This window comes from Camelus dromedarius, chromosome 11 (genome assembly GCF_036321535.1).
Source record: "Camelus dromedarius isolate mCamDro1 chromosome 11, mCamDro1.pat, whole genome shotgun sequence".
Taxonomy (NCBI): domain Eukaryota; kingdom Metazoa; phylum Chordata; class Mammalia; order Artiodactyla; family Camelidae; genus Camelus; species Camelus dromedarius.
Window position 1 is genome coordinate 56,244,341 of NC_087446.1, and position 23,704 is coordinate 56,268,044.

At 42.9% G+C, this 23,704-nt stretch overlaps 2 protein-coding genes across 4 annotated transcripts in view; one reads left to right on the plus strand and one right to left on the minus strand.

The window, feature by feature from the left end:
- Positions 1–14,045, minus strand: part of SP7 (Sp7 transcription factor) — a 31,849-nt gene extending 17,804 nt beyond the window's left edge. For both annotated transcript variants that reach the window (XR_010382930.1, XM_010986619.3), the window contains exons 1-5: positions 13,799–14,045; positions 13,138–13,437; positions 3,365–3,403; positions 1,441–1,553; positions 336–486 (exon numbers count right to left, since the gene is read on the minus strand). The gene's annotated coding sequence lies outside the window, so the exon portion shown is untranslated. The remainder of the gene's footprint in view (positions 1–335; positions 487–1,440; positions 1,554–3,364; positions 3,404–13,137; positions 13,438–13,798) is intronic.
- A 4,637-nt stretch (positions 14,046–18,682) lies between these two features.
- The window catches only part of SP1 (Sp1 transcription factor), a 42,223-nt gene continuing 37,201 nt past the window's right edge, over positions 18,683–23,704 (plus strand). Inside the window, exons 1-3 of one of the 2 annotated variants that reach the window (XM_064491045.1) lie at positions 18,683–18,800; positions 19,884–20,041; positions 20,376–21,891. In XM_064491045.1, the coding sequence (XP_064347115.1) occupies positions 18,794–18,800; positions 19,884–20,041; positions 20,376–21,891 (1,681 nt within the window). In that variant the 5' untranslated portion in view covers positions 18,683–18,793. The remainder of the gene's footprint in view (positions 18,801–19,883; positions 20,042–20,375; positions 21,892–23,704) is intronic. The other variant, XM_031462447.2, reaches the window with a different exon arrangement.

The window sequence follows — 23,704 nt, forward strand, 5'->3', positions numbered from 1 at the left end:
AGGATGCAGATACATAGTCTGCTCTTTTTCTGGAACATCTCACTTGTTTAAGGGAAATATTTGAAGTTGTAAAGTTCCAGAAAAATCCAGGATTCCAGGTCACCATGGGGGGATGAGGGAATGTGATAATCAGAGGTAGAACCAAAGCTAACCAGCCCGGCCCAAAGTCACTGTGTTCTTTCCTCATCCAGTGGCCTAGTTAGAGGCATATCCTTCTCTTTCTCAAGCTCACCTGGGGAGGGGATGCCTAAAGCCATCTTTTTTCACTTTTTAATGGTTTGCCTCTCAACTATCTAGAAGTCCTCTATTTGATGTAGCTATCATCTTCCACCTACCTATTTAGCCTGCAGTTCCTTGCTCCAGCTCCAGTATAAAAGCCTACTCATCATTTTAGTAGTCAGTAGGGTTCATTGAGTGGCTCCTTGATTGAAATAGAGAAAATGCTACATAGGACTCTCAGCACTTACTTTTCAGGGTCTTAACAACCTGTGTAGGGAAAAAAGAAACATGAAAAAGTTAGGGACCGTATTTGAAAGCATAGTTGACCCACTTTACCTCTCATTGCCTCTGTTTCCTCATCTGAAAATAAATGAATTTGGCTACATCTAATTGAGAACCAGTGACTTCCATGAGCACTAAGGTTCCTTTGTGGTTTATCTCAGGAATGCTAGAATAGATCTTTAATAATTAAAGTCATTAATAAAGAGCATGTTAATATGTCAAACAAGAAAAGTCACATTATCAATTTAATAGATGCTAAGAAAACATTTGACAAAATTCATAATGGCTATTCTTTTTTTTTTTTTTAACAAAAGGGCTGTTCTTAATAAAACCCAATAGAAAAAAAAATAAGATTCAACAAATGGTAGGGATTCTTAGTATTTTGGTCCCTACAAGCTCTAAAGTTCAAGGGTTCCTTTCTTGGAACTGAAATCAGATTTCCTGGAGCCAGGAGGAGAAAGGGTTCTGACTTGCAAAGAGTAAAACTAAAGATGCAGAGAGATAGGCAGCTAGGCATTAGGCACCCAGCAAGACTGTGACAAAGTAGAAATGGTCTCCCAAGGGTCCTGACAACAGGCCAACCAGGACTGCATTTCAGGTAAAGACCAAAAAAATCAAACATTGATTATTATCTCCTGTTATCTCCCAGGCACTGTGGGGTCCCAAGAAAGACAAACATTTTTAAAATACAACAACTCGTACCCTCAAGTAGCCCATAGGCTTAAATTAGGAAGATTTTCTTTTTCAAAGCATGATCCATGGTATGCTACCTGGGTACCCAGTACCCAGTAGGGCTTAGTACACAGGGCAGCAAAGCAGAGGCATTAAAACAAGTGGAAATTTTGAGAAAAGTTTTTATTTCATTTTTTTAAGCATTAAAGTAATCATTGTAAGAGAAATCAGAATTTTGTGTCACCTCCTTATTTGTACTTATTTTACCTTTAGTATTGTTTCTATCTTGAAGCCTTTACTTTAGAGGTGTGCACCACAATCTTTTCGGAGCTTAGGATCTGTAAGGGTCTTAACTCCATCCAGCTCAGCTCAGGTTTTTTCTGCGAAGGGAAAGGGGTTTCAGAGAATGGAAAACCTTTGGAGAAAGGGCAGTGTGCAAATAAATAGCTTCTAGACTTTCAGACTTTTCTCCCTAGATCCATGGGTCTGAAAGAAGAGTGAGCAAGGCTGCTCAGTACCACCAGGTGGCAGGAGTGAGCTGCCCAACAACTCCACCTATTACCTATTCTCCAGGGCTTGTTCTTGGGGCAGAGACTTGGCTGCCACCTTTTTGCAGGTGACAATGGCAGAGCTGCCAGTGTTGAGGCAACGGCTGTGCTGGGAAGAAGCCTCAGAGGTTATGGTACTGATTCTGCACCTTCCCCCAATCTTGACTCAGAGAAGGCAATAACCTTGTCCAAGGTCCCAAAGTGTCCAGGCTCCTAGGCCAGAATTCATCAAGCAAAAGTCTATTTTTCTGCCTGACCCACCTTCCTACTAGCCTTTCACAGGCATTTCCTGAACATCTACTGTGTGCCAGATATGTGCTAGAAGTGTCCAAAATAGCATTAAACACAAAGTGTGCGATCTAGTGGAAGTGAGCCTGGTGAACAGCCACACAGCCACACATGGAGGCAGTTTGAGTAGTAAAGTCACCATCTTGGAAGTCAGACTAAGGTGTGGATTCAAGCTCCACCACTGGCTAGTTGTGCAAACTCTGAGCCTCAATCTCCTTGTCTGTAAAATGGGGGTAAATGACTTGCATAGGAGACTACCAAAATGATATATAAAAATTAACTGCCTAAAAAAAAAAATTAACTGCCTAAATTTTTTTTTTATTGAAGTCAGTTGATTTACAGTGTTAGTTTCTGGTGTACAGTATAGTGATTCAGTTATACATATACATATGTTCTTTTCCATTATAGGTTATTATAAGATATTGAATACAGTTCCCTGTGCTACACAGTAGGACCTTATTGTTTATCTATTTTTTTTACTAAAAACTTTGTTTGTTTGTTTTTTGGGAGGGAGGTAATTAGGTTTATTTATTTTTAATTGAGGTACTAGGGACTGAACCCAGGACCTCATGCATGCTAGGCATGCTCTCTACCACTGAGCTATACCCTCCCCCCATCTATTTTATATATAGTAGCCTCTATCTGCTAATCCCAAACTCCTAATTTATCCCTCCCCCAACTGCCTACATTTTTATAAATAAAATAAATAAAATTCACTGTCTGCCTTATAGCTGTTATTATAACTGCTAAACGCTAGGCAGGCAGCACCCAGTTCAGTCTTGAGGAGACTTCCCAGAAAAGATGACCCCTGTGTAGAAACCTGAAGGGTTAGTGGAAGGTTTATAGGGGAAGTGGGGAGAAGAGGTGCCCGTGTATGGGAGGAGAGAGGAGGTGGGTAGGGAAGGAGTAGACAGAAAAACTGTGGGGAGGATGGACACACTCTCTGGTTCACCAGCAATGGGGACAAAGAAGAGGCTAGCTTCCTAGATTTGAGGCTGGCAAGGTCTCCAGGAATCAACATGCACTTAGTGAGTATCTACTCTGAGCCTCTTTCAAAGGTTATAAGGGATAATGAAGATAAATGGAAGAAGAAAAAAAAAAAAAAAAAAAAGCCAGATCTTTGTTCTCATGAAGCCTACAGAAATTGGGAAGAAAAAGGCCCCGAACCTCCTACTCTAAGCCTGGCTAGCCTGACCTTCTCACCTTCCACCTTCTGGCTCTCCCTCTTCCCTCATGATACTGAATCAACACTTGAGTCTGGGTGACTGCCTAGAAAGTTCAGTGAGCGTGCTGCTCACTCCTTACGTTTTCACACCACACCACTCAAGTCTAGCTAAAATGAACGCAAAGCTCACCTTGACAAATGATCACATAATATCACTTATATGTGGAATCTAAAAAAAAAAAATGACACAAATGAATTTATTTACTTATTTACAAAATAGAAATAGAATCACAGACATAGAAAACAAACTTACGGGGAGGGAGGGATAAATTAGGAGTTTGAGATTAGCAGATACAAACTACTATATACAAAATAGATAAACAACAAGGTCCTAGTACAAAGTTTCTAATAACCTATAATAAAAAAGAATATATATGTATAACTGAATCACTGTGCTGTACATCTGAAACTAACACAACATTGTAAATCAATGATATTTCAGTTTTAAAAAAAGATACAAGCAAGTAAAAAAAAATGGCAATCTATTAATAAAATCATATTCATAGTTTTTTCCAGGCTATCGTGACACTTCCCCTGCAGCAACTCATTTGATCTTTACAAATGCCTTATCCATCAGGCAAGTATTGTTAGGTCTTCTTATGAAGAATAGGGAAGTTTAGAGACATAACATGACTCGCCCAAGGTTACTCAGTTAATAGATGCTAAACTGGGGTCTCTCAGGAACCTGTATCTGCTTCCTCGTGCTTCTTCAGCAGGCTGAGGGAGTGTAAAAGGGCAGAAAGCAGTCTCTCTCCTTCACACTGGGGAAAGGATTTAACATTATGAGGATGCCCTGCCTGGGAATGTAGGGGATGGAATATGGGACAGGCATCTCCTCTGAGGAGGTACTATGTTGCGTCCTGAAAGATGTGAAGGTAACAACAAAGCCAAGAAGGAAAAAAAAGGGGAGCCCTGGCAGAGAAGAGAGCGTGCACAAAGTCAGGGTGGTATCAATGAGCATGACACCTTTGGAAAACTGTAATTAGCTAATGATGGGGGGAAGGAGCAGCAATTACAGGGGCCAGATCCTAAATCCTGAGTACTGCCTTGGTCATCCTAATGAGTCTGTGTTTATCCTAAGGAAATGGGGAGTCATTGACGGATGTGGAACTGGGAAGTGAAATGGCCAGATTGTTATCTTAGAATTATCACCATGAGAAAATATTGCACAGAACAAAAGACAACATGTAGGAGGATATTAAAAGCTTTGTGGTGTCAGGAAGATTCTATGCAACAGAAGTGATGAACTAGATATATCTATAGTAACATAGATAAATCTCAAAAAGAGGGTTGAGTGAAAAAAATAAAATAATGACACTTACAATGCAATTAAATTCTACATGCAAATTAAACACACCCATAAAACTAGCATATGTATACTCAAGGACAAATGAAGCACACTAGAATGATGCTTATAGGGAGGAGGGGAAGGATTCAGGAATGAAGAGGGAAAAAATGAAATGAACTAGAGAGGTGCCTTGGATGAACTCAAATGATGACAGTGTTAACCTAAAACAATAAAACAGCCAGGTATTTTACCAGCAAAATGGGTTTTTTTCTGGAAGAGCAAAGCATTGCAAGTCAGGACAAGCAATCTTTGCTGAAACATAGGCAAGTACTGAGAACAAAGGAAAGGACCCCTCTTTTATAGAGGAGACTAGGCAGTTGAGAGGGGCTGATATAAACAAAGAGCCTATTGAAGGAATCTGGGAGTTCAAAGTGTAGTAGCTCTTCACTGGCTGAGTTGTGACAGTCTCTAATTGGCTGGGCTGTTGCAGGGCAAGGAGAAATTCTTCCTTCTGCTAAGTAGTAACGTCATTAAGGGGTAGGGTATGAGTGCTCCCCTTTCTTGCCTTCTGATTCCATTTTGAATAAGGTTTCTGTTTATTAATTTTCATAGTAATGTACTACGAAGCCAAGAATATAATTAACTTGTTGACTTTGCATATAGATTAGGGGAAAAAAAGATTCTGTATTCCAGGCTCTCGTGTCTCTATTTAAAATTCTTCAAAATTTCTTCATAATCTAGAAGATAAAGTTCAAGGCTCTCCTGTGTCTAGAACTTATGTCCAGCAATACTTAGCTGCTTTGCCTTTGCTCTCTGTCTGGAATATCCTTGTTTCTGCCTTTGCTTTCAACTCTGGCTGCATATTGAAATGACTTTATAAGCTTTAAAAATGTATAAATGCAGAGAAAGATAAATACTGTATGTTTCCACTTATATGTGGAATCTAAAAAACAAGACAAACAAAACAGAAACAGACTCAGATACAGAGAACAAAGTAGTGGTTACCGGAAGGGAGAGGGCTGGGGTGAGGGGTGAAGTGGGTGAAGGGGATTAAGAGGTACAAACCATCAGTTACAAAATAAAAAGTCACAGGGTTGTAATGTACCACACAGGGAATATAGTCAATATTTTATAATGACTGAAAAAATGTATACATGTCTGAGCCTCAATCAATCCCAGAAGTACTGATTTAATCGGACTGGAGTGGGGCCACATATGGGTGTTTTTTAAAAGATCCTCAGGTAGGTTAAGAATCACGATCTACTCAGTTCAGGTGTTTCCAGGCTGGATTAGGGGCCCCTTATCACTGTGCAGTTTCTATTGTCTGATTTTCTGAACAGTTCATCTCAGCCTAGTGGGATTGATTGAGCCTTTTATGTCTCACTCTTCTGCTTCAAACCTTGTAATGGCTTCCCTTTCCCCCAAGATAAAATCTAGACTTCTTAAGGAATCCTACAATTCCTATTGTTCCTGGCTTAACTTTAATGCATCCATCCATTCAACCTTTATCAGTGTCTGTTATAAGCCAGGCACTCCAGTAGACAGTGGGGACAAAGAGGCCAATAAGAACAGCACAGTCTTTTCTCTCATGGAACTTATAATTTGGGGGAAAAACAAAAGTTGAATGAGTAATTACAGGGTTATATGGACCCTACGTCTGTTTTAGAAATTGGGGAAGGAAGGATTCCCTGAGGAGTTAAGAGTTAAACTGGGTCCAGAAAGGTGATTGGAAGTTAGGAGGGGGTGGAGGGAGAAAGGAGTGTTCCAGGCAGAAGGAGCTGCATAATTAAGGACAATGGGTTGGGGATGATCACGGCATGTTGCAAGAATGAAACATGTATGAACTAGGAGGAGGAAACCGTGGCCAAACTTGAAGACCAGATGACTCAGAGCCTTACAGGCCAAGTTAAGGTTGGGGAATTTATCCCAAGGGTGCTGGAAAGCCTTGAAAAGGTTTAAGCCGGGAAGTATAATACAATCAGATGAGCTTTTTAAAGAAGACTTTGTTCGGGTATATAGTGGAGCACACACTGGGTTTGAGTGTTTCAAAATCTCATCAGCCTCTTCCTTGCAGATAATATTTTGGAGTCTTTTACTGGTAGTTAAATTCATCTGTTGTGACTTGTTTATGTTAGCCAAATGATTGGAATGTGATTCTATTTACAAACTCCTGGGAATGGCAGTGGAATTCCTCACTGTCCTTGGGTCATTCAGTAAACACCCTGAGGGCCCAGGTCCAGGTGCTGGGGATACCAAGATACAGAAAGAAAGAAAGATTTGATCTGCAAAAAGTAAGTTCTATTGCAGAGATAACAATAAAGTTAAAAGGCAACTGATGAGAAAATATTTCTAATATTTTTAAAAAAGGGTTAGTAGTATTTATGTATATTTTAAAATGTAAGATAGTATAGCAATTTTAGAAAACAGTTTAGCAATTTCTTATAAAGTAAAACATACATTTACCATAAGACCCAGCCATTCCACTCCTAGGTATTCTACCCAAGAGAAATAAAACATACCCACACAGAGGAGGGAGGTTATAGCTCAACTGGTAAAGCCCATGCGGGAGATTCTGGGTTCAATCCCCAGTATTTCCTCTATAAATAAATAAACCTATAAACCTAATTACTCCCTCCCCCCAAAAAAGCAAAAAACAAAACAAAACACCCCCCTCCCCCCGCAAAATCCCACACAGAGACTTGTAAGGGATTCATAGCAGCTTTATTCACAATAGTCAAAATACTGGAGACAACTCAATTGTCCATCAAAAGGCAGAGGGATGAACAAACTGTGGTATTTTCATAAATGGAATACTACTAAGTAATAACAGGGAACAAGCTACTGATATACCCAACAGTGTGGAAGAAGGTAGAGCAAAACAAAAGGTACATACTGTATGATTCCATTTCTGCAAAACCCTAAAAAAAACAAATCTAATTCTTTCCTAGAATCAAATCCAGAAATCAGAAAGCAGGCCAGTGGCTGCCTGGGGGCTGAGGTGAGGGATGGGTTGGTATGGACTGTTTGAGGGAATGGAGCATAGGGAACTTTTAGGGTAATGTTCTATGTCTTGATTGTTGTGATGGTTACACTGGTGTATATGTTTATCTAAGCTCATCAAAATGTACCTTGAAAATGGGTGCATTTTACTGTGTAAAAATTATGCCTCACTACAGTTGATTTTTTTCTATCTCAAAAAATAAAACAAACAAAAAGAAAAAATTTGACATATTTTAACAAAGAATTAATATCTAATACAATAAAGAGCTTAAGTCAAACAATTCAACAGAAAAGTGGACAAAGGACATGAAAGGACAATTTAAAGAGGACAAAATACAAATGGACAATAACAGAAAAGACATTTGTCCTTGTAAATCTCAACCAGGAGAAAAATTTCGATAATGGCATTGTCAGATTGACAACAATTTTCAAAACTGGTGAGAATTCAGGGAAACTACGCCTTTCACAGCATTGGTATGAGTGTAATCATAAATATTTTTGGAAGATAATTTGGCAGTGTATCAAAATTTTAAATGTTTTTAATCTCAACTCTGTAATTCCATCTAAGAATCTATACCAATAATCCAGTACTTCTGTGCCCTGGGATTCCTACCATACCTCAACTATTCCCTGGAGTAAATATTCTTTTTTGTTTGTTTTGTTTTCTTGTTTTTGGTAGGGGAGGTGATTAAGTTTGTTTACTATTTATTTTTTCTTAGAGGAGGAGGTACTAGAAATTGAACCCAGGACCTCATGCATGCTAAACATGTGCTCTACCCCTTGAGCTATCCCCTCCTCCCTAGAGTAAATACTCTGGTTTCCTCATTTTATAGATAAGGTAAGGAAGGAAGGAAAGAAGGTTAAGTGACTCACCCAAGGTCATATAGCTAGTAGGTGTCAGAACCTGGATTCACACCTGTCTCCAGAATCAGTGCTCTATACAGCTTTCCGTCTCCTAAATGCCCCACATGGGCATAAATATATAAATACAAAGATGTTTGCTACAGGAGAGTTTGAAAAATTATGAACAGATGAAACTAATGAAAAGATTTTCAGCATATTTTGTTAAGTAGAAAAAAAGCAAGCTATAGAATATTATAATATCTACTTCAAAAAATACCAGCAACAAAGAATATATGTGAATATAGCAAGTAAGTTCTCAAAAGAGCAAACATCATATGACATCACTTATATGTGGAATCTAAAAAAAGAAAAAAAGATAAAAATTTTGTTTACAAACCAGAAGTAGACATAGAAAATAAACTGTGGTTACAGGGCGGGGGAAGGGAGGGGAGGGATAGATTAGGAGTCTGGAATTAACAGATACACACTACTATATATAAAACAGATAAACAACAAAGACCTACTGTATAGCACAGGGAACTATATTCAATTTCTTGTAATGAGCTTTAACGGAAAAGAAACTGAAAAAATATATATACGTATATGAATTGCTTTGCTGTACACCTGAAACTAACATTGTAAATTGACTACACTTCAATAAAAAATAAGAATAAAAAATAGAGAGCAGAGTTTTCACTGTTGTCTTTTTTTTTGGTGGGGGGGTAATTAGATTTATTTATTTATTTAATGGAGGTACTGAGGATTGAACCCAGGATCTTGTGCTTATTAAGCATTCACTCTGCCACTGAGCTATACCCTCTCCTCCCCACTGTTGTCTTTATTGTCACACAAGAACAGTATCTAGCACATAGCAGATGTTGAGTAAATATCTGTTGGATGTATATAAATATATGTAAATACATAGAAAAGGGATTGAAAAGCTGCAGATCACACTGTCAACTGGTCAAGGTGGTCCCCTACCCTGGAAGAAGACAGAATGGTGTGTGTAGGGGGGTAGGATAATGATGTGAAATGTGCACATACCCACTAAACTGTTTCAATCTTATACAAAGACATGATGTTCATGTTACTTGGGTAGTAAAAAAAACCAAACAGACTTTTTAAAAGCCCCACAACAAAAGCAAAAAAGACTGACTACCTTTCCATTTAATTTCTCTGCAACACTTCAGGTAAGAAACAATATTCTCATTTTATAGATGAGGCAACTAAGGCTCAGAGAGGTTAGGTAACTTGCCTCAAGTTACAGTTTCTAACCCTGGATGTGAACTTTGACCTGTGGCTCCATGACCCAGATTCCCGTTCCCACCACTGTTTGTAAATGTACAGATAAGTAAGTGCAACAAAGTGTTGAAAGCTGCAAGGTGGAAGACAGCAGAGGTTGCAGTGGTGGCACATTTGGAGAAGCGTGGCCAATCCTACAGAGAGAAGGGATAATTCTAAAACGGAGTTCAGAGATGAAGCTTGATCTAAGACTTGAAAAGTGAGTTCTTGAACCCCTACCGGGGACAGGCACTTCAGGCACATACTTATATGTGTATCAGTGGATGTCCTGGAGGAGACCATTTGGACTATTTCATGAATCATAAGCAGTTAACTGGGGATGGCTGGAGCTTTGCTTATTTCTCTAGGTGAAAGGCAGGGCCTGGGAAGATTTGATTTGATTTGTACCAGATGATGAGCTTTGTCTTATCAATGAGCTAAGACTCCCTGGGGTCTATTTTGAAGAGGATCAACCTAGAGGCAAGGAATCCATTCTCTATAGTAACATCATCAAGTAAACAATGCTGGGGATGGGATGCCTGATTAAGATAGTAGTTAGGGATGAATGGATAAAGAAGATGTGGTGTTGTATGCAGTGGAGTGTTGCTCAACCTTAAAGAAGAATGAAATAACACCATTTGCAGCAACATAGATGACCTATAGATTATCATATTAAGTAGGGTAGGTCAGACAGAGAAATACACATATTGTGTGATGTTGCTTATGAGTGGAATCTTAAAAAAAGAAAAACAAGATACAAATGACTTATTTACAAACCAGAAATAGACCCAGAAACATAGAAAATAAACTATGGTTACCAAAGGGGAAAGTGGTCAGGGTGGGGGATGGTGGGGAGAGGGACAAATTAGGAGTTTGGGATTAGCAGATAAAAACTACTATATACAGAATAGATAAAAAACAAGTACCTACTGGATAGCATAGGGAACTATATTCGATATCTTGTAGTAGCTTATGGTGAAAAAGAAAATGAAAACGAATGTATGTATATTGATGTAGGACTGAAGCACTGTGCTGTACACCAGAAATTGACACAACATTGAAAACTGACTATACTTCAATAAAAAAAGTTAAAAAAAATCTTATAATAACCTATAATGGAAAATAATCTGAGAAATAATATATGTATAACTGAATCACTTTGCTGTACACCTGAAACTAACACAACATTGTACATCAACTATACTTCAATTAAAAAAATTTAAAAGATAGTGGTTAGCGATATGGAGAGAGAGGAAGGGATGAATCTGAAAGATATTTGTGGAATAAGATCATCATTGGCACTCGACTAAATACTGCTGTGAGTGAGGATTGGGGGCAGGGGTCTGAAGAGAGTACAAGTTTGTTGGGGAGAAAACTGGGCACAAGGTCCTTTAAAAAGGGGTCCATTGAGCAATTATACTTCAATTAAAAAAAAAAAGGGATTGCTTGTGTATGCATTTCCTCCTATCTTCTCCAGGATCTGGTGCCCTGTCTTGCAGAGAACATGTTCGGTACTGACTGAAACAACACAGCAGAGAGACTGGCTTTGGTCTGGGGTGGGACAGGGGAGCAGGGAGTGGTTGGGGGTAAATAATCACATAAGCTGGGAGGCAGGAAGTTTTCCAGCCTACTGCCTCCCTCCTCAGCCTTGGTCAGAAGCCTGCCCCAGGGGGGATTGCTCCTATTTCCCCCAAGTCCCTTCCTTCCCTGCCTTTGCCACACAGTGTGGTGGATGCTGACTGGCTCAGACCTGGGTGGCTGCAGTGTGTGGAGGAGTGTCTCCCTCAAATTCTGTTACCACCACCCAGAAACGGATTCTAAAAAGGGGCCTCAGGAGAAGCCTCAGACTTCTACTCCCCTGCTCTCAATCACCAAACCTTGAGATGTATGGCAAGAGGTGGCAAGTCTTTGGCACTCTGCCACAGGCTGATGTGGCAAGGGAAGCGGGGAGAGAAGGTGTGAACTCCAGCAGAAAGGAAAGGAGGTCAGGAGCCTGAGACTTGGTATGTGAAAGAAGAAAGGAGCCAGGAGGAATTTTAATTATTATTATCTAATTAATTATCTAATTTTTAAAAAACTATTTGTATTAATAAAAAATCATTTAAATCAGAATAGAGAAGAAAATGAATCTGATATAACTACCACCTGGACTTAACAATTATGAATATTTGCCCTATTTAGGTCAGTTTTTTTTTAAGTATTTTAGTATAATTTACACACATTATGAGTTGAACCCTTAAATATTCCAATATGCATTGCTAATAAAAACATATTGTTATATCCATTATCATGCCCCCTAAATTCACAATCACTTCTTAATATCATTGAATACACAGCCCATATTCAAATTTTCCCAACTGTCTCCAAAATGTCTTTTTACCTTTGTTTTGTTCAAAATAGGATCACGTTGCATGTGCTTGTTTTGCTTCTTCAGTTTCTTTAAGCAAGAGAAGCTCTTCCTCCTCCTTTTCTGTGCCAATGACTTGTTGAAGAAACAAAGTGAGATGCCTTGCAAACTGCTCTACCTTTTGGGGTTTGCTTTGTGTTTTCACTTACCTTGTTCCTCCAGTCCCCATATTTTCTGCAAACTGGAAATTAGCTCTAGAGACTTCTGTAGATTCAGGTTCAATACTCTTGGAAAGAATATTTGTTAGTGTTCTTCACACTGCCTTACATCAGAGCCACATAATGTACATGACTGGCCTGGTTCAGTGTCTTTGAAGCTGCTGGAGGAGGCTAAGCCTGAGGGGATCTAGGCATTCAGCCACCTCTGGACCTGACCTGAAATCTGAGCTCTGAGGGACCCCAGCCTCTGTGGCTGCTGGCCTTAGCAGCACAGAGTGGTTTGAGGTCAGAGAGGGGGCACTCAGAGAAGCATCAGGTTAAGGTTGGCAGCTTGGAGTGGCTCAGTCCTTTGGCAGGATTGAGCAGAGGGTCCTGGGACAGAAATACTACACACGCAGCAGTGCCTCCCTTCAGCCCTGCTGTGTGCACCTTGCAGGAATGAGACTAACCAGACAAAATTCCCCAGGACTGGTGGCAGACTAACCATTCCAAGCCCTGTTTACTGTCCTGCACTGTCCTCTGTGGAGAGCAGGAAGCCTTCCTTTTTGCTCTGGGTCTTTTGGTGGTGGGCCTGGTGGTTGTGTGGCTCAGAGAAAATTCCTGACTTTGCTAGCTCAGTTTTTCTTGTTCTCAGGCTTCCAGGGTCTGCCTTAAATACTTTTTTTTCCCCATTTTATCACTTTTATTTTTTGTTTTTTTTAATTGAAGTATAGCCGATTTACAATGTGTTATTTTCTGGTGTACAGCATAGTGATTCAGTTATACATATTATATATGTTCTTTTTCATTATAGGCCATTACAAGGTATTGAATATGGTTCCCTGTGCTATATAGTAGGACCTCATTGTTTATTTATTTTGTATAGTAGTTATCTATGAATCCTGAGCTTCCAATTTATCCCTCCCCACTCCCTTTCCCCCGGTTACCTTAAGTTTGTTTTCTATGTCTGTGAGGAAATACTCCTTGACTGATCGTAAACTTTAGAATGTCAGTGCTGGAAGAAACCTTGTGGATCATCTAGACCAGCCCTTCACTGAAGAATCCTCATTCTCCCTCATCCTTCTTACAAACAGCTACATGTAAGATGGTGAAACCAGGATGGTACCATGTATTTCCCCAGACTTCAGTCATTCACACTCCACTTCCACCTTCTTATTTTTATCATGATCAGGTTCTCCTTGTTCCGCAGTATAGGGATATTTTTTTCTTCATCCTAACAGTAACACCTGTGAAGTGACAGGTTTGATATGTAGTTCAATTTCTTTCCAAAATTTTATTGAAAGCTTACGGAAATGTTCAATGCCCCCATACTTTGGGAAATGCTGGAGTAGAACAGGCATCAGTGAGTCCCACCTAACTCTGCCTTGAGACCTTGGTCGGACACACCTCTCAAGTTCTAAATTTATTTTCCCATCAGTAAGAAAGAGACACCATACTATCTACAGGTATTAGTTACTAGTCTGGCTGGGACTGCCTGAAGGTAAGTTCTTCCCGGAAGACGCCCAGGGACCCATGTCCAGGCACCTCTGATCAGCTGCCGCGGTGGGGGAGGGGAGAGCAGAGAGAAGCAGGCCTGGTAAAGGTTACCTCTAGGCTGGGCATCAGCGTCAGGGCAGCGGTGGGAAAACCGCTCTCGGAGGCAAAAGTCTGCGAAGCTCCCGCCCTCTCCACATCTCCCTGGGCACCCCAAGAAGGCCTGAACATGGTGTTCCAGGGCCTCCCCTCCCCCCAACAAGAACCACCCACTCGCCCTGGGGACAGTGAAAACTTCCGGAAGAAGAGAGAAGTCAGGTGTCAGGCCTCTACGAACTTCAGCTGGCTTCTGGGGCTCAAGGGAGGGAGGGCAAAGCAGGAAGGAGGGGTTTGCGGTTGGGGAGAGCCAGATGGTCCACCCATAGCCGGAAACTGGGGGTGGAGAGGCCCCGGCCCGGCCCACACCAGTCTTCCAGCTCCTTGCTGGGCCCGAGAGGCCGGCAAGCCCCACCCCGCTCCTCTGGGCACCTCATGGCCCTGGCGGGTTTGTTTATGAATGCAACTCCCTCCTTCCTCAGCCCGGCCCTCCGCCCGCCCTTCGGGTGGCCCCAATTCCGTGGGAGGGGGGAAACCGGGCCAGCCCCTGGCCGACAACCCCCCCCCCGCCCCGTCCCCCTCCCCTTCCTTCCTCCAGCCGCGGCTGTTGATGCCTGGAGAGGGCAGATCCTTTTTATAGACCTGTTGAGCCTGTCCGGGCCATCCTCCCTTCTGGGAGTGAGAAGCTGGGGGGTGGTGTAGCTCTCTCCTCAACTCTGGACTCTGGAGGGGACTCAGGGCTTCTTGTCCCAGGAGAGGAAGGAAAAAAGGAAACTGCTTCATTTTTTGGTTAAAAGAGGAACTTCTTTTTTCTTTCTAATGCTGAACTGCCAGGCAGGACCCCAGTCACCCTTGGGATGCAGAGGTCCGGGTCCGGGTGGAGTGGGGGTGACTGGTGAGGGTAACTTGGCAGTAAGTAAGCACCTGCTTCCTTCCAGGTCTGGTGAGCTGAGGAGCCTGAGGGGTTTGGATGTCTGGGGGAGGGAAATAGTTTGATTACGTGTTTGTTTCAAGCTGGAGTCCCTAGGGGTCAGATTTAAATGTTCAGTGATGCTTTCTGCTAGTTCTAGGCTCCTCTCTTGAGTCTCCCAGGGGGCTCTTCTAGCTCTCAAAAATGCAGATGGATCCTGGAATTAGTTTCTTAGCAGTTTCTCTTCCTCTTCCCCACCATGCCTTAAACCACCTCTCGTTTAATAGCTATAGTTGAAAGCTTACTGAGAGGGAAGATTACAATGATGGTAAAAAGAGGAGAATTTGAATCATTTGTGTATTTTAATTTGTAAAATGTTCACATTACCAGATTCCTAAGTGGGAAATTGCTAAAAACAAAGAGTAGCTTCAAAATCAGGTTTAACTGGTGAAAGGCAACCAACTGAAGCTGAGCATCAGTCCTTGGCATTGTAATATCTGGAGACACATTCAGGATTTGGGGGACTAGGCTTCCCCTTCCATTTATCAAGTGTTTACTAGGTGTCAACTATATCCCAGGCCTTGAGGATACAAAGTGAAAAGGCATCATCCTCGCCCTCAGATTACTGTGTCTGGTTGGAGGAGATGTGACATTTAGATACCTCTAATGGACGTATGTGAAAAGCATGTGGGGAGGTTATAGATCAGTGGTAGAGCACATGCTTAGCATGCATGAAGTCCTGGGTTCAATCCCCAGTACCCTGGTTAAAACAAATAATAATAAATAAATCTAATTACCCTCCACCACAAAACAATCAAACAAACAAAAAGAGCATAGTGGACAGAGTATTCAATAACTGGGAAAGACTTGTAGGAATGTAGGAAAGACTTCATTAGAAATCGTTCTTATTAAAGATAAGAGTTATGAGCCCAGAAGGAGGACAAGCTCAATGAACTGTGGTTCTGAACTTTGGAGACGCAAGAAAGCATACTTTTGGGGAAAACTTCAATAAAGAACAAAGTGAAGGGTAAGAGAGTATAATGGACAGTTATGGAAGATGATCCTGAATAGGTGCAGGGCAAACCACTGACTGCCACTCTGGAACAGTACTGCTTAAGTGGCTTTGAAGCAAGACAACTCTCAAATAATCCACACTGCTTTTTAAACACAGTCATTAGGAGTTATTTAAGTGATTTCATAAATGGTTATGTAGACACACTTGAAATAAGTTTATTTTTTGTTTTTTCATTTTGTTTAGTCTAAAGAAAATTGGTTCAGGTTTTCACAGATGAATTGGACAAGATGGATCATGTTCTTTTGCTCCTGGGATCTATCAGTAAACAAGCTTATGTTGAGGACATCCCTGACTAGGCAGGTTCCGAATTCTGTCTTGTCCTGGAGAAGCAAGAGAGAGTATTGTGAAAAGGATGATGGCTGTAGAATTTCTGAGTCTAAATCTAGGCCTTTTCTTCACTACCTGGAATTAAATCAAACCCTAGTTCCCATTTCAGGCTTAGACTAGCTTAGAACTGGGGAAAAAACACAAGCTTTGGAACCAAACAAAACAGTCATAGTTTAACTGAAGTATCTGAGCCTCAGTTTTCTCATCTGTATAAGAGGATGACAATTTCTTAAAATGGTTGAAACATTAAGTAAGACAATACACGTGATGTGTTCAGAGGACTGCTCCAGAAAGTTAGTTCCTCCTCCCTCCCCGCCTGCCAGTTTGGGTGTGGTCTTTTGCTAAACACACTAAACAGCTGCTGGAATCTCTAGAGCTTGGTTTACAAAGATGAGTAATGCAGTTTCTTCCCTCCAGGAAGTTTCTTTCCTTCTGGAAGTTTCTTCTCTGAGTTTCTTTCCTTCGTGTTTCTTAATCTCTGATTTATAGACTAATGGAAGAGCTACTTTAAAATGCATATTCTCAAGCCCCACCTGAGAATCTCATTTAGTAGGTGTGAGATGGGGTCTAGGAATTTACCTTTTTAAAGAAACAGTCCAGAGGATATGGACAAAGACCCTGATATTATATTTTGAAAACCTTTGATCTAGGGAGACATGCTATTAATGGAAATGCAATGTGATGTTTTATAAAAAAGTTATAGAAGGGAATGATACTGAGACAGGAGGGAAGGGGGCATGAGAACTGTCCTGGAAGTATGGGCAGGATTTTTTTCAGGACCTAAAAGGTAAAAGTAAAACATTTTTGTAACTTAAATTTTTTTTAATTAAGCCCATTTTTATAAATAGTTACACAAGGCACTACTTTATTCACTTTAAGAACCTGCAGAAAACTTTGTGGAACTATTCTGGATTGGTATCTGGCACTACAATTCATTAGCTTTGTGATCTTGGGCAAGTTACTTCCCAGCCTCCATTTCTTCACTTACAAAAACACATATCTGTAATACCTACTAATATCTTACTTATGAGAATGACATAAGGAATGCAAGATGCTTAGCTGACCTAGGCACCTAACACTGTAGGAATTCACCTCTAGATCTTGCCCAAAGCAGCAGAGGCCTGTTTTCGGGGAATCCAGACTTTAAAGACTGACGTGACTACCATAACACGAAGTGCTGAGTTGTAAGTTACGAAGTGACACATATAAAATCCAAGTGGGAAAGAGAATGTTATTGACAAGCCACCTAGGCTGCCATCACCGAACTAGGATAAAGGAGCGTTAGAATGGGAGGCCACAAATTCAGGTGTCTCAGGAAAAATTTTTAACCTTTGTAGTCGCAAAAAAGCTGGAACTCTTATCTTGCTATCGTGCTTTATGTCAGAGGGTATTTACAATTAAGGAGTGGGGAAGTGGCTTACAGGACCTTGACTCTGGGAGGTTCTCCAAAATACTGCAGCCTCGAAAGCAAGCTCTTGAAAAGTTAACCCGCCATTAAGTAGATAGCACTTTTGTCTGGGGGAACTTAATAAAATGGCGTTTGCTGGAGTCTCACAAAGACCTTGCAAACTGGTCAGCATTAACTGATTGTGTGAGCGCCCTCGCCAGATCTCGTTTCGCCTGCACCCACAGGGCTTAAACCACATTCAGAGGCGTCCGCCTGCCTGCCTGCCTGCCCACCCGGGAGGGGTGAGACTTGAGAGGTACTTTTAAGAGTGATTAAATGAAGACTCAAACGAGCCCTGGTGGTGAGGCCGAACTGAGCGCCGAATGGCTCAGCCCGGACACTTGTTGAGCCGCAGGACTCTGCGAAAGCGTTGCCACCTAACCACTGTAAACACAGCCCCTGAAGAGGGCCAAAATGGCGACGGGCTCCTCTTGGCACAGCCCTGTTCCCTCCCTGACGACTGGCGGCTCTAGTAACGCCCATTGGCCAAGTTGGAGGCGGTGCCTGGATTCCCCCGCCGCCTCATTGGACTGAGTAACTGAGGGAGACGCCAGTTCTCCTCTGCCCACTCTAAGTTCCCGCCCTCAGAATGCACAGGGCGTTTAATTGGCTTTTAGTTCACGTCAATTTACGTCCTAGCCTGTCTCTTTTCAGTGTTAATCCAATCATAAATTTCCTGGCTGCCCGCCTGATTTCTGATTGGTTTTGATCGGCTTCATCCTATCCCATTCCTGTCTACTTCTTACCTCCTCCCACCAGTACTTTGCCCAGGCACGTCCAGGGTTCTGGTTGGTCGTTGTTCTGTCACTCCAATAAAAGCTCTTCCTATCCCTACTACTCAGGGAGCCCGCCTGGCAGTTGACTGGTTTCTTTCCAAAGCCTATCATCTCTAGTTCCCGCCCATCTTCACTTCCTGCATGTTTCATTGGTCTTTAAAACTGAGAGGGCGCTCTTTCAGGGCGGACACCACGCACGCAACTTTGTCTTACACGCCTTAGAGAGCAACTGAGTCTTTCCATTGGGTCATCTGCCCGTCTTTCTTCTGCAAATCCCTCCTTTCTCCCTCCCTCATTGGGCGGGGCAGCAGTGAAGGGGCGGGGCCTAGGCTGGGCTTGTGGCGCTCTGCTCCCTCCTCCTTACCCCCCCCCTCCCTGTCCGGTCCGGGTTCGCTTGCCTCGTCAGCGTCCGCGTTTTTCCTGGCCCCCCCCAACCCCCCCGGCAGGACCCCCTTGAGCTCATCCCTCAGCTGCCACCATGAGCGGTAAGGATGAGTCCACTCCAAGCTTAGGGGTGGGAGGGAAGTGAGGGGGCGCGCGCGAGGGCCGACCGGGCGGTCCCCGCCGTGAGGGGGGGCGGGCGGGAGGCGGCGGCGGCGGCCTTGGTCCCGCCCGGGGCGGAGGGAAGGGAGGGAGAAGGGGCAGTGGCGGGGCCTCCGAGGAGGAGGGGGATGGGCCGCCCGCCCCGGGGGAGGGGGCAGCGTGGCCTCGCCCGCCCCCTGCCCGCCCCGGCCACGGGGGACGGGCTTTACCCCCCACTACTCGGCCGCCCGCCTGAGGCTCCTCCTGCCGGGGGTTGGAGCCGCGGGGGCGGCCCGAGCAGTGCAGGCCCCGCCCGTGCCAACCGCCTCCCTGGTCCGCCCTCTGGTCGCCGCCGGCCCCAAGGCCCTCCCCAACCCCCCCTACATTACCCCTCCCCCCCGGTAGATTACCCCTCCCCCCTACCGTCCCGCCCTTTCCACGCCCCTCACCCCGAAACCGCCCTTTCCCTCAAGGGCCCGCTCTCTGTCAGCCCTGAAACCTACTGATTTCTAACCACTGGACCCCTTTAGCCCCTTACTAGTGTTAGAAATGATTCCCCACTCAAAACTTTTTATCTGTTCTTTTCCCGTTTCTCCTCCTCACCTCATGTTACTTTTTACACTTGGATTTTTCTCTTTCTCCGTCTCCTTTGACCCTAATTTTAGCAAGCTTTCCATCCACCCACATGTTGTTTTGTGTCTTACCTATCCTTATTTTTTTTCCCCAGGATACTTTCACTAAACTCTTTCAAACATGCCAACAGACCTTCACATTTTCTATACCACAAGCATCTTCTCAGTGTTTTCTGAGTTTAATTTTGTGCAAGGGAGAATTGAGGCCCAGTTTTGGCACCACCGAGCCTAGTTCACGTCCTACTCGTCCTACAACTGTCCCTTATCCCCCAATCCTCTTTTTTTTTTTTTTTTTTTTTACACTGGTGCCTTTCACCTCCCTGTTAGTCATTTCTGTTTCATCATAGCCTGTTTAACCTTTCCTCACTTTATTCTTTTCCTTCCCCCAACTTTAAGTTATCTTTTTCTTTTTAGACCAAGATCACTCCATGGATGAAATGACAGCTGTGGTGAAGATTGAAAAAGGAGTTGGTGGCAATAATGGGGGCAATGGTAATGGTGGTGGTGCCTTTTCTCAGGCTCGAAGCAGCAGCACTGGCAGTAGCAGCAGCAGTGGAGGAGGAGGAGGGCAGGTAAGTGATGATTTGGACAGAGTGAGGAAGGTGTTGAGAGGATGTAGATATTCTTAGGTGATTGTCTTTTCACGGAAGAATTTTTAGGAAAGTGCTAAACCATTTTATAGATTGGGAAGTAAGCACAGAGACAGGTGACTTGAAGATCCCCAAAGATGAGAATTTCAGTAGTACAGACAGGTCAGGTTTTTGTTTTTTTTATTTATTTGGGTTTTTTTTTTCTCTTTATTTGTCTGCATTGTTTGGCTGGTTGGGTTTTTTTGTATAGTGCCCCCTGGGCTGGTAGTTGGGTGTCATTAAACTCCCTCCTTTCCTCTCCCTTATTTCTGTCCAGGAATCCCAGCCATCCCCTTTGGCTCTGCTGGCAGCAACTTGCAGCAGAATTGAGTCACCCAATGAAAACAGCAACAACTCCCAGGGCCCAAGCCAGTCAGGGGGCACAGGTGAGCTTGACCTCACAGCCACACAACTCTCCCAGGGTGCCAATGGCTGGCAGATCATCTCTTCCTCCTCTGGGGCCACCCCTACCTCAAAGGAACAGAGTGGCAGCAGTACCAATGGCAACAGTGGCAGTGAGTCTTCCAAGAATCGCACGGTCTCTGGTGGGCAGTATGTTGTGGCTGCCACCTCCAACCTACAGAACCAGCAAGTCCTGACAGGACTACCTGGAGTGATGCCTAATATTCAGTATCAAGTAATCCCACAGTTCCAGACTGTTGATGGGCAACAGCTGCAGTTTGCTGCCACTGGGGCCCAAGTGCAGCAGGATGGTTCAGGTCAGATACAGATCATACCAGGTGCAAACCAGCAGATCATCACAAATCGAGGAAGTGGAGGCAACATCATTGCTGCTATGCCAAATCTACTCCAGCAGGCTGTCCCCCTCCAAGGCCTGGCTAATAATGTACTCTCAGGACAGACTCAGTATGTGACCAACGTACCAGTGGCCCTGAATGGGAATATCACCTTGCTACCTGTCAACAGCGTTTCTGCAGCTACCTTGACTCCTAGCTCTCAGGCAGTCACGATCAGCAGCTCTGGGTCCCAGGAGAGTGGCTCACAGCCTGTCACCTCAGGGACTGCCATCAGTTCTGCCAGTTTGGTATCATCACAAGCCAGTTCCAGCTCCTTTTTCACCAATGCCAATAGCTACTCAACAACTACTACCACCAGCAACATGGGAATTATGAACTTTACCACCAGCGGATCAGCAGGGACCAACTCTCAAGGCCAGACACCGCAGAGGGTCAGTGGGCTACAGGGGTCTGATGCTCTGAACATCCAGCAAAACCAGACATCTGGAGGCTCACTGCAGGCAAGTCAACAGAAAGAGGGAGAGCAAAACCAGCAGACACAGCAACAGCAACAAATTCTTATCCAGCCTCAGTTAGTTCAGGGGGGACAGGCCCTCCAGGCCCTCCAAGCAGCCCCATTGTCTGGGCAGACCTTTACAACTCAAGCTATCTCCCAGGAAACCCTCCAGAACCTTCAGCTTCAGGCTGTTCCAAACTCTGGCCCCATCATCATCCGGACACCAACAGTGGGGCCCAATGGACAAGTCAGTTGGCAGACTCTTCAGCTGCAGAACCTCCAAGTTCAGAACCCACAGGCCCAGACAATCACCTTGGCCCCAATGCAGGGTGTTTCCTTGGGGCAGACCAGCAGCAGCAGTACCACCCTTACACCCATTGCCTCAGCTGCCTCCATCCCTGCCGGCACAGTCACTGTGAATGCTGCTCAACTCTCCTCCATGCCTGGCCTCCAGACCATTAACCTCAGCGCATTGGGTGCCTCAGGAATCCAGGTGCACCAGCTTCCAAGCCTGCCCTTGGCTATCGCAAATGCCTCAGGTAAGGCTTCAATCTTTTGCATTTATTTCCGGAACTACCTAGCATCTCAGCTGAAACTATTGAGTCTAACGAAGGGAGTAGAACCTTTTGAGGGTAACAGTTTCTTGAGAGCAAGTCAATTAGAGAAACAGCAATGATTCTCTTTAAATCATTTGAAATTGACATGATGGAAACTTTTTTATTTCTTCAGGTAATCAGATGAGAAAGGAGCACTTCTGGGCAATGTTCTTGGGGGTCTCTGTACTTCCAGTGCCTTTGGTGCTACGGAACAAGGGTTGGCAAACTTTTTCTCTAAAAGGCCAGATAGTAAATATTTCAGGCCTTGTGGGCTACATGTGATCTCTGTTACAGGTACTTTTTTGTTTGTTTTTTACAACCCTTTAAAAATGTAAAACTGTTCTTACCTTGAAGGCTTTATTTGGCCTGGGGGCTTACTCCTGTGGATAGGAAGTTATTATAAACTTAACCTATTTTTAGGACAGTAAGTCATCAGATATTTCTCGTGAATTGTAAGCAAGGGAACTGTGATACAATGGATTCCAAAGGATTTTTCAACAAAATAAGTTCCCTGGTTAATCTTTAGTTAACCGGAGTAACCTATCCTCTGAGCAAGCTGGTTAATCAAGGTTTAATTTTTTAAAATTCTACTTACCTTGAAAGTACTAATTTTTTTTCTAATGTATATTTGTAATAAGTTTCCTAGGTGATTCTCATACTGCCTAGGTAAGAGGAGCACTTCCTAGGTTGCTTTGAAAGTAGTGAATGGTTGAAAAGGGAGGGGAGAAAAAAAGAAAAAGGAGGGGAAAGAAAAGGAGTGGGGCTTGGAATGGAGTTGGGAGGTGGAGTTGAGAGGAGTTAGGAATAAGGAGAACTTTGTAGGGGAAAAAGAGTCGTCAGGGAAAAAGTATATATTAGAATGTATGTTGAGTCAGTTAACGCTACTATTCAGTCATTTATTTTGAACTGTGTTCACTGTTGGTTAATTTGAAATTTAAAACATCTTTTTAAAAAGGTAAAAGTTCATTTAGAATTTGTCATTTTAAATTCCATTGTCACAGAACTAATCTTAAATAAAGCACAATAAGGATACATATACATTTTTATATTCTGGCATGATATGTAGAAATGATGGGAAATAGCTTAATACCACTGAACATCTACTTCTGTTGGAGTATGTGTAGGTTTATTAATTGTTTACTTTTATTATAGTGTCCTCATTCCGTTTAGGCTGGTTCTTATGTAAGAGAGGATAACAAATAGGCAACCATATTTCCTGCCTCCTGCAGTTAAGGAAAATCCGTGGCGGGGTGGTCTGCTCACATTCCCTAACTTTCTACCATTCTTGTAGCATGTTTAAAATGACTACATTTTGAGCCTTAAGACTAATTTTCTTAGTGAATTGGAGATCATGTAATAGAAAGAGCTGGAAGGGACCTGAGAAATCATCTTATACAACTGCCTTTCTAGATGAGGACTTTGAGATACTGAGAAGCACTTTAGTGATGAGACTGCTTGCCATTAGTTCTAGTCTGATGCGTTACCTGTTAATTTTAACTTGGGAAGTGAGAAATCCTTTAGATTGTTAAAAATGTGTTAGAAAAGGTATCTTTGTTTCTTTGAAATTTAATGCTCTAGAGTTGGCGAGTGTTTTATAGGCTAAGAATTTGGGAGTAGAAATGGGAAAAGTTTAATAAAACCTGAACCCTACAGCCTGGAGAATTAGACACTTTCTAGGTAATCTACATTTGTGTATTTTCTCTTTGCTCTTAGGTTGTTGTATCCAGCAGTTTTGCTCTTCACAGGAAAGCAAAGC